The following is a 10,601-nucleotide window of genomic DNA, read 5'->3' on the forward strand; positions in this document are numbered from 1 at the left end:
GGTACTTTGAAGGATATCATCAATTTTATACTTCAAAATTGACATTATAGGTCATTAACTAATCACAGACCTCCATTAGGATTGCACATTCAGCAAATCGCCAGCAGAAGGAGTTCCTTTTGAATCAATTTCTATTCACTGTTGGTGGTGCTCATAAAATTGATCATACTTTTAGAATTAGCAGAGAACACACTCTGGAAGTTTAATGTACTTGTAGAGTATATTGTTCTAACAATATGTCATAAAATGAACAAAATCTAAATCTTTAAGATGATTACTGTTGGAAAATGTCCAGATTAATTATCAGGCTTCTTCATCCTACAATAGCCATCAAAGCACAGATTACAAGGGTTATTCTCAGTTTCTATAGGCCTACACAGAAGGTGACACTCAATCCCACAAATATTCTTTCTATAAAGTAATGTTCTCTTGTCCCACCTTGTCATTTGAATAAATGGGTCAGTAATCCTTACTCGTAAAACACATACATCAAACGTATTACTGGTGGGAAAACAATCATGCTGAATATGATACAGGAATAATAGGACATTCATGGTGGGGTTAGGTAGGGCTAACCCTATTTCACCAGCTGGCCCTGATAAAGGAGAGGCGTGTCAGAGACAAGGGGAAGTGGGGGTGTGCTCAGCAATTTAAAAACGAGAGGGGAGACTAATATTTCTTTCTCCCGCTTTCCTTCCCCCACCCTCTCTCTCTACCTTTTGGCTCTTTAAAAGCCGCTGTCTCTGGTGTCTGTCTGCTTCATTATCGCTCTGTCATAGCTGGAGGGGATTCCTATCCACTCTGCCTTGCATCTCACAACCCACAACTGGAACTGAGCAGAATAAGAACAAACCTCAGACAACAGCCTACCTGGCATTGAAACAAATAGGAACCTCCTGGACTATTACTTACTCGTTGTTGTTGGACAACGTGTATCTTGCGGGAAACATGCTTCTGTACCCTGACCTTCTGGCCCTACTGTTCCTCCAGCTTGCGCTCTCCAGCCCATGTACACTAGCCTCCCGGCTGCCTCCTCTCAGTGGAGGGAATCCCTCCAGTAAGGGCTTCCAGGTGGCCAGGGCCCCCACACAGAGGCAGCAGTCTGGAGAGCTCAGCACCAGTGTCCTGGCCCTGGGGGAGCCCTGTGGGGTCTACACTCTGAGCTGTGCCCGTGGACTCCGCTGCACCCCACCACTGGGGTACCCCAGCCCCCTCCAGGCCCTGTTGCAGGGCAGGGGAGTCTGCAGCAATGCCAGTGGACCGAGCCCTTCTGAGAGGCCCCAGCTCACAGGTAAGCACCTACTACAGCAGAGAGGGAGACACCACTCAGTTATATGTATCTGGTGGGGTGGAGGAGGGGTTATGTAAACTAAAATCAATGGTAAATTTAGCCTCTGCAGTTCACACGACCTAGTTATAGCCTGTAATACTAGGGCCCAGTTTTTCCTACTCAGGACATGGACATGACACATCACTGTATATTTTAGACAAATAAAGATGTAGATGTTGTGCTGATGACTTCGTTGTGACAAGACAGGTCCCGATTGTGAGATTGTATTGGACTGTGGAAGTAGAACATTAGTGAATCAGAAGTAAGCTTCAGAGAAGTACAACTAGGACGTAATGGAGCACACAATTGACAGTAGTTTACATTGTGGAGGCAGGACCAAGTGTTAGTATGAGGGCTCCAAACTCAGCCATAAGACTTAAAATGTATTTAAAATAGATCTGTTCAGACTCCACCAGGAATTCATTTGTTTTGAGTGTGGGAAATTATCTTCACTTAAATAATAAAAATTACGTGATGTTAACCTCAAATCAGCAGCAGCTAGAACTTTAACTCTACAACAGGGCTCTCCAACCCTGTTCCTGGAAAGCTACTCTCCTGTACGTTTTCAATCCAACCCCAGTTGTAACTCCGCTAATTCAGGATGGTAGCTCTCCAGGAACAGGGTTGGAGAGCCCTGCTCTACAACCTGTTGTGCCAATCTGTGAACATGATATGCAACTCTAGCTACTGGTTTGTCTCTGTCACTGCATTCATCAGATATCTCAGTATTCAATCAGTTACTGTGGTAATGTAATCCATCACTATGCTAAAGCTGCTGGCATGTATTTTTCCAGCCACACACCCAACACCCAGTGAAGACCTGGAGAAGGTAAAATCCCTTGTATTTACTTACAGATGGATGTTAGGAGGATTGTGTTGAGCAATAGAATTGAACGACAATAGAACAAGCATATGTGGTAGTGTTTTTTTAAAGTAATAAAATAATGAAAACTCTCTTTCTCTCTCCTCTCTAGACTCCATGCCGTAGGCTGCTTAACACTGTACTTAAAGGTCTGCAGCCCCTGGTCTTCCAGTCAGACTGTGCTGATATATATATCCCCAACTGTGACAAGCATGGTTTCTTCAGAAAGAAGCAGGTAGGTTTATAAGCAAACGGTATTTGTAGCAGAGGTGGCTTGCTTGCATGATGAGTATAATATTGCCTAAACAGGAGCTCAGTGGGCTAACTCAATCTTGAGTTGTAAGCTGGGCTCGATACACTATGACTTTGCCTGGTCAGTAACGTGTGTGTGTGTGTGTGTGTGTGTGTGTGTGTGTGTGTGTGTGTGTGTGTGTGTGTGTGTGTGTGTGTGTGTGTGTGTGTGTGTAGTTGTGTCCTATACAACAATTCACATCTCAAATATGCTTTATCACTGTGTGTGCCCTCTGGCAGTGTCGGTCGTCTCGGGGCATGCATCGCGGCCACTGCTGGTGTGTGGATAAGAGTGGCATACCAACCCCATCACACACAAGCCCAGGGGGCACCCTGATCTGTGACAACGCATGAAAGGGCACTGTCCAGCCCACCCTATCCTGCAGTCTGGAATATGGGCCATAGGGTGAGGATCGAGAGGAAGAAAAGTAGAGCAAGATGAGGATAAAAGTGAGGGATAGAAAAGGAGGAAAAGCGAGGGATGGAGGAGGAAGCACTTCCCAAAGTGCTGTATACTAAATGGCTGATACAAGCCAAAGGGTTGTGTACCACATGGCACCCTATTCCCTAAGTAGTGCACTATGTAGGGAATAAGGTGCCATTTAGGACACATRCAAATTCACAGACTACACTACTACCTACTAGGGTTGGGCTAAATTCGAATTGAAGGCAGTCAATTCAGGAAGTGATTTAATTTAAAATTCAGACATTTACATATTTTTTTATATAAATAACTTCTACTTTTCAGTTTGAGAAGTTATTGAAAATAAATTCACTTTTTTTTTAGATTATTCAATTGTAATTTTAGTTTACTTCCTGGATTGACTGCCTTAAATTCTAATTGAGCCCAACCATGCTATCTACAAGCACAATCCTTCCAATTCCATTTCTCATGGTCATTCTCTTTATCCATCCCTGTTAGTTTGGTCTCACAGCACCCTCTAGTGATGAGTTATGATGCAATACAGACCAGAAACAGATGATTTACCAAGTACGTTCGTGAGTGTGGACTAGATGGGTATGGAATTGCTATGCACTTTGTTATCATTTCAAAATCTGTACTCTGTGCTATGACGCAGAGTTGTGAGTTCATTTTAGAATCTAACTCAAAGTTGGTAGGCCTGTAGTAAACTACATACACAATTCCATTTACCCGCTTTTTTCCTGGCCTAGTGATGAGGCTTGTCTCTGATGTATCCACTGTCTCTCTTGTAACTCTGAAGCTATGCTCTTAAATCTGACATTATTCTGATGTTTAAACTCCAGGCTCAAGCACTACTAGGGCACCTCCAACCTTTTTACTGACATTGCAGCAGACAAATTTTAATACTATAAGATAGTCTTTTTAAACWTACAGTACCAGTCAAATGTTTGGACACACCTACTCATTCCAGGGTTTTTCTTTATTTTTACTATTTTMTACATTGTAGAATAATAGTGAAGACATGAAGACAACACTATGAAATAACACATATGGAATCATGTAGTAAACAAAAAAGTGTTAAACAAATCAAAATATATTTTATATTTGAGATTCTTGATGACAGCTTTGCACACTCTTGGCATTATTTCAACCAGCTTCATGAAGTAGTTACCTGGAATGCATTTCAATTAACAAGTGTGCCTTGTTAAAAGTTAAATAGTGGAATTTCTTTCCTTAATGCGTTTGTGCCAATCCGTTGTGTTGTGACAAGGTAGGGGTGGTATACAGAAGATAGCCCTAGTTGGTAAAAGACTGAGTCCATATTATGGCAAGAACAGCTCAAATAAGCAAAGAGAAACGACAGTCCATCATTACTTTAAGACATGAAAGTCAGTTAATCTGGAAAATGTCAAGAACTTTTAAAGTTTCTTCAAGTGCAGTCGCAAAAACCATCAARCACTATGATGAAATTGGTTCTCTCAGGATAAATTCATTAGAGGTAACTGCACCTCAGATTGCAGCCCAAATAAATGCTTCACAAGAGTTCAAGGAACAGACACATCCCAACATCAACTGTTCAGAGGAGACCGCACGAATCAGGACTTCATGGTCGAATTGCTGCAAAGAAACCACTACTAAAGGACACCAATAAGTAAAAAAGACTTGCTTGGGCCAAGAAACACRAGCAGTGGACATTAGACCGGTGAAAATCTGTCCTTWGGTCTGATGAGTCCAAATGTTTTGATTGTTGGTTCCAACCGCCATGTCTTTGTGAGACACAGAGTAAGTGAACGGATGATCTCCGCATGTGTGGTTCCCACCGTGAAGCATGGAGGAAGAGGTGTGATGGTGTGGGGGTGCTTTGCTGGTGACACTGTCTGTGATTTAGAATTCAAGGCACACTTAACCAGCATGGCTACCACAGCATTCTGCAGCAATACGCCATCCCATCTGGTTTACGCTTAGTGGGTCTATCATTTGTTTTCAACAGGACAATGACCCAATACACCCCCAGGCTGTGTAAGGGCTATTTGACCAAGAAGGAGAGTGATGGAGTGCTGCATCAGATGACCTGGCCTCCACCTCAACCCAATGGAGATTGTTTGGGATGAGTTGGACCGCAGATTGAAGGAAAAGCAACCAACAAGTGCTCAGCATATATGGGAACTCCTTCAAGACTGTTGGAAAAGCATTCCAGGTGAAGCTGGTTGAGAGAATGCTAAGAGTGTGCAAAGCTGTCATCAAGGCAAAGGGTGGCTACTTTGAAGAATTAAAAAATATTTTGATTTGTTTAACACTTTTTTTGGTTACTACATGATTCCATATGTGTTATTTCATAGTTTGATGTCTTCACTATTATTCTGCAATGTAGAAAATAGTACACATAAAGAAAAACCCTTGAATAAGCAGGTGTGTCCAAACTTTTGACTGGTACTGTATATACATTAAAAGCTTATGTATTATTTAATTCACAGTATGTATTTTTTATAATAATTTTACATTTTATTTAAGGTTTTTGTTTTTGTATTGGGCATGACAAAACATTTTATTTTGTACTGTACCTGCTGAACATGATATTTTATTGTATGTAATTATTTATGTTGACCATTTTTAATACATAAGTAAATGTGATATTTTATCATTGAAAGTCTCTGAGTGGAAGCACACTAAAAGCAAACTGATGTTGATGGGTAAATTTGCTAGTCCCAGATGTCTGCTGAAGATTACCTGCTTTATAATATAAGTTTGAGTGGTTCCATGTGAGCCTCATAACAGCATTCAGTCTACAGTTCAACAAAAACCTGTTTGTGACTGAAAATAACCTTGCTATGGTTGTAGTGGCTGGRCTGTGTGCCCTTAATCCAGAAATATTTATCATATGACCAGAAAGAATTCACGGCTGACTCTCTCAGAGTTGGTTCTCAGAGTTGGTATGCTCTTCAAAGTTTAAAAAAAATAAAAACGTTTTTTACCATCCAAAAACACAATCTGGGACTTATAATAAAGACACAGAATACACAGATTCTCCAAACAACAGACAGGAATGATAAATCAATTAGTTGGCATGTGCAACTTTATATACAGATGGACACAGTATACACATACAGTATACACAAACAAAGACTGTTTGGTTCCATTTCCACAAATTGAATTAGGAAGGACGACCTGAACTCATGTACAGTGTATTCAGACCCCTTTACTTTTTTCACATTTTGTTAGGTTACAGCCTTATTCTAAAATTGATTAAATCATTTCCCCCCTCATCACTCTACACACAATTACCCATAATGACAAAGCAAATTGTCACGCCCTGACCTTAGTTCCTTGTTTATGTCTCTATTTTGGTTTGGTCAGGGCGTGAGTTGGGGTGGGCATTCTAAGTTTTGTTCTATGTTTTGTATTTCTAGGTGTTTGGCCTGGTGTGGTTCTCAATCAGAGGCAGCTATCTATCGTTGTCTCTGATTGAGAACCATACTTAGGTATCCTCATTCCCACCTGTGCTTGTTGGGTTGTTGTTTTCTGTTTTGTGTATTGCACCTTGCAGAACTGTTCGTTTGTTGTTTTGTTGTTTTTGTTCAAGTGTTCGTATTTATTAAAATACTATGAATATTATGAATACTTACCACGCTGCACCTTGGTCCTCTTCTCCTTCTCCCGACGACGTCTGTTACACAAATACAGGTTTGTAGAAATTTTTGCAGAACAGGATGTGTCATAGCGATGTGTCAYGGCAGCACACTGCTGCCTCAGTTCCTGGCCATGTACCAGGTGACTGTGGAGAGTGAGAACACCTACCTCATTGTTATGAGAAACATGTTCAGCTGCAGACTTGACGTCCACAGAAAGTACGACCTCAAGGTATCAATCAATAGATCAGTTACATTATTTTATAAAGCCCTTTTTACGTCAGTAGTTGTTACAGAGACCTATACATGCGCTCTTTGTTRTCACAAAGTCCTAAACACATGCTCTGACCAATCATGTTTAGGTTGTTTTGAGTGCAACCACATTTGTTTTTTTTCAACTCTAACGTAACAACATTATCCCATATATTCACGTCACTCACCACTGTTCTAGGATGTTTAAAGCTGTTGATATGAGGTCTGATAGTGGTTTGGGCTCAGGATAAAGTTTGTCTACTTACAATAATGTGGTTATATTGTGATTATGCTCTCACACAGATGGACCACTAGATAGAACTCTAGTGTCCTTACCCATTCTGTCCACAGTTGTTTTGCTCAGTTCCACCATAGATGGAATTACTGGCAGGTTTGTTGAAAATAGAGTCTGTGTCAGACTGAGATTGTTTGAAGTCGTTTTGAGCCGTTGCTAACAGAATCTGTTCTTTTATCGGGGGTCCCTTGTGTCCCTTGAAGCGAGTTTCAAAGAGAAGGTAAGATCTCCAAATTATTTCTATTTTTTTCAAGAGTTAGTTGTGGGATTTTTCCCTTTTAGTACATCAACTTACATTTCAGACAACTTGCCATCATGCCTGTTACTTGAGTCTTTGATACAATGAGATAATAAAAAGCTGGCACCATGCACAGTGCCTTCAGAAAGTATTCACACCCCTTGACTTTTTCCACATTTTGTTCTGTTACAGCCTGAATTTAAAATTKATTCATTTTAGATGTGTCATTAACCTACACACAATACCACATAATGTCAAAGTGGATTTATGTTTAGACATTTTTAGAAATGTCTTAAAAATTAAAAGCAGAAATTTCTTGAGTCAATAAGTATTCAACCCCTGTGTTATGACAATCCTAAATAAGTTGAGGAGTAAAAATGTGCTTAACAAGTCACATAATAAGTTGCATGGTCTGTGTGAAATAATAGTGATGACTTCATCATCTGAAAGGTCCCTCAGTCGAGTGTCACGCCCTGGCCTTAGTTATCTTTGTTTTCTTTATTATTTTAGTTAGGTCAGGGTGTTACATGGGGGATGTTTGTGTGTTTTTGTCTCGTCTAGGGTGTTTGTATTGTCTAGGGGGTGTTTGTAGAGTTCATGGGGTTGTGTTCATTGTAGGTGTTTATGTAAGTCTATCGTTGCCTCTGATTGGGAGCCATATTTAGGCAGCCATAGTCATTAGGTAGGTTGTGGGTGATTGTCTATGTGTAAGTTGCCAGTGTCTGCACTTATTGTTTGTATAGCTTCACGTTCGTCTGTTGGTTGTTTTTGATTAGTTTGTATAGTGTTCGTTTCGTTTTCGTCTTCATTAAAGAAGAATGTATTGTTATCACGCTGCGCCTTGGTCCTCCTCACTTAAATGTTACGACGAACGTGACAAGCAGTGAATTTCAAGCAGATTCAACCACGAAGACCAGGGATGTTTTCCATTGCCTCGCAAAGAAGGGCACCTATTGGTAGATGGGTAAAAAAACAATTAAAGCAGACATTGCATATCCCTTTTAGCATGGTGAAGTTATTAATTACATTTTGGATGGTGTATCAATACAATCAGTCACTACAAAGACACACGCATCCTTCCTAACTCAGTTAAAACTGAGGATGGATCAATAACATTGTAGTTTCACAATAGTAACCTACATTTACATTTACATTTAAGTCATTTAGCAGACGCTCTTATCCAGAGCGACTAAATGACAARGTAAAAAGATGGAAGCCTGTACAGAATAAAAACATCCCAAAACATGTGTCCTGTTTGCAATAAGGAACTAAAGTAAAACTGCAAAAAATGTGTCAAAGAAATTAACTTTGTCTTGAATACAAAGTGTTATTGTCACGACTTCTACCGAAGGTGGCTCCTCTTCCTGTTCGGGCGGCGCTCGGCGGTCGTCGTCACCGGTCTACTAGCTGCCACCGATTCCCTTTTCTTTTTTCTGTTGGTTATGTCTTTATTGGTTTCACCTGTTTCTTGTTTGGGGGTTATTGCAGGGCTATTTAAGCCTTTTATGCTTGCCTTATTTTGTGCGGGCTTGTTTTCTGTTTTGTCGTGGAAGGTTATATTTGTGCATTTTTCCGGACTGTTTGGTGTCCTGTTTTGGGTCGGTCTTTATTTTGCGCCTATTGTTTCGGAGTGACCATTTAAACCGAATAAATACGGTTTTCCCCGAAACCTCTGCTCTCTGCGCCTGATTCCATACCCACCACTCCTAACTACGTGACAGAAGCCCGCACCCGAGTAATGGAGTCAGCAGGAGCAGCTGCACCACCTCTCCCATCTATGGAGGAGCGTGTTCTCCATCATACGACCATCCTCCACCGAATCRGCTCAGCGATGGRGCAGATGATGGAGAGAATGGACCGATGGGAGAGGAGTGGTCTCCCTACCTCGCCTCCAGCTCCTCCTCCGCCTGCTCAACCTATTCTTCCGGCGGCGTCAGGATCCAGCGCTCTTCGTCTCGCGCCCCCAAGGGAGTATGATGGGACGGCGGCTGGGTGCAAGGGAYTTTTGTCCCAGCTAGAGCTGTACCTGGCAACCGTTCGCCCGACTCCCTCTGGTGAGGAGAGCATGAGTGTCCTCGTCTCCTGCCTGACGGGCAGAGCCCTGGAGTGGGCCAACGCGGTGTGGTATAGTCCAGACTCCGCCAGGGACCACAACCCAGAGTTCACCCGCCGTTTCCGGGCCGTGTTCGATGTTCCACCTTCGGTGAACGGCTGTTCCRMCTTCGGCAGGRGAAGAGGAGCGCACAGGACTTCGCGCTGGAGGTCCGGACCTTGGCTGCTGGAGCGGGATGGAACGACAGGGCCCTGATGGACCACTACCGGTGCAGCCTCGGGGAGGACGTCCGCAGGGAGCTAGCTTGTCGGGACGCCACCCTCTCCCTCGATGAGCTCATAGACATGTCGATCCGACTGGACAACCTGCTAGCTGCCCGCGGGCGTCCAGAACGGGTCCTGTTAGTTCCACCTCCTGGCCCTCCCGCTCCAATACCTATGGAGTTAGGGGGGCCGCATCGAGGGGAACCGGAGGAGGAGGCTCCTCCTGCACCAGTTGTGGTCGGAGAGGACACACTGCCGATCGGTGCTGGAGGAGCTCGTCTGGGAGTCGAGAGGGCAGGCAGAGCACTTCTCGGTCACCCCAGGTGAGTCAGCACCAGACTCACCCAGAGCTCCCTGTTGGTCACATGTCTTTACTAATCTCTTTCCCTGAGTTTTCTCCTTCTCTCCAGCATCTCGATTCAGGCGCAGCTGGGAACTTTATGGATTGCGGACTCGCTCTTAGGTTAGGGATTCCACTGGTGCCGATAGATCAACCCTTCCCCGTGCACTCCCTAGATAGCCGACCGTTAGGGTCAGGGCTGTTCAGGGAGGCCACGGTTCCACTGGACATGGTAACGCAGGGGAATCATGGGGAGCGGATTAGTCTCTTCCTTATTGATTCACCTGCGTTTCCAGTGGTGCTGGGGATTCCCTGGCTGGCTAGTCACAATCCTAAGATTTCTCCCTGGCTCTCCAGGGGTGGTCAGAGGAGTGTTCAGGCAGGTGTAGAGGAGTTTCCATCGGTGCTACGATGGTGGAGAGTCCAGACCAGGTTTCCACTGTGCGCATTCCCTCAGAATATGCCGATTTGGCTGAAGGAGACCCAATTACCACCTCATCGACGAGGGGATTGCACGATAAACCTCCAGGTAAACGCAGCACTTCCCAGGAGTCACGTGTACCCGTTGTCACAGGAGGAGACAGTGGCTATGGAGACATATGTCGCTGAATCTCTGGGACAGGGGTA

General features: G+C 43.3%; 1 protein-coding gene across 1 annotated transcript; it reads left to right on the forward strand.

Moving 5' to 3' along the window:
• Positions 1 to 171: 171 nt before the first annotated feature.
• On the forward strand, positions 172 to 6,529 carry LOC111970634 (insulin-like growth factor-binding protein 6). Its single transcript, XM_023997440.2, has 4 exons — positions 172 to 1,291; positions 2,125 to 2,159; positions 2,305 to 2,427; positions 2,724 to 6,529. The coding sequence occupies exons 1-4, from the start codon at positions 949 to 951 to the stop codon at positions 2,835 to 2,837; spliced, it is 615 nt and encodes a 204-aa protein (XP_023853208.1). The 5' UTR covers positions 172 to 948; the 3' UTR covers positions 2,838 to 6,529.
• Positions 6,530 to 10,601: the final 4,072 nt, after the last annotated feature.

Source organism: Salvelinus sp. IW2-2015, linkage group LG11 (genome assembly GCF_002910315.2).
Source record: "Salvelinus sp. IW2-2015 linkage group LG11, ASM291031v2, whole genome shotgun sequence".
NCBI lineage: Eukaryota > Metazoa > Chordata > Actinopteri > Salmoniformes > Salmonidae > Salvelinus > Salvelinus sp. IW2-2015.

Coding starts and splice junctions, on each gene's coding strand:
- LOC111970634 (XM_023997440.2), top strand. CDS start 949: ATGCTTCTGTACCCTGACCTTCTGGCCCTACTGTTCCTCCAGCTTGCG. Junction 2,160..2,304: donor CCAGTGAAGACCTGGAGAAG/GTAAAATCCCTT, acceptor TCTCCTCTCTAG/ACTCCATGCCGTAGGCTGCT. Junction 2,428..2,723: donor GTTTCTTCAGAAAGAAGCAG/GTAGGTTTATAA, acceptor GCCCTCTGGCAG/TGTCGGTCGTCTCGGGGCAT.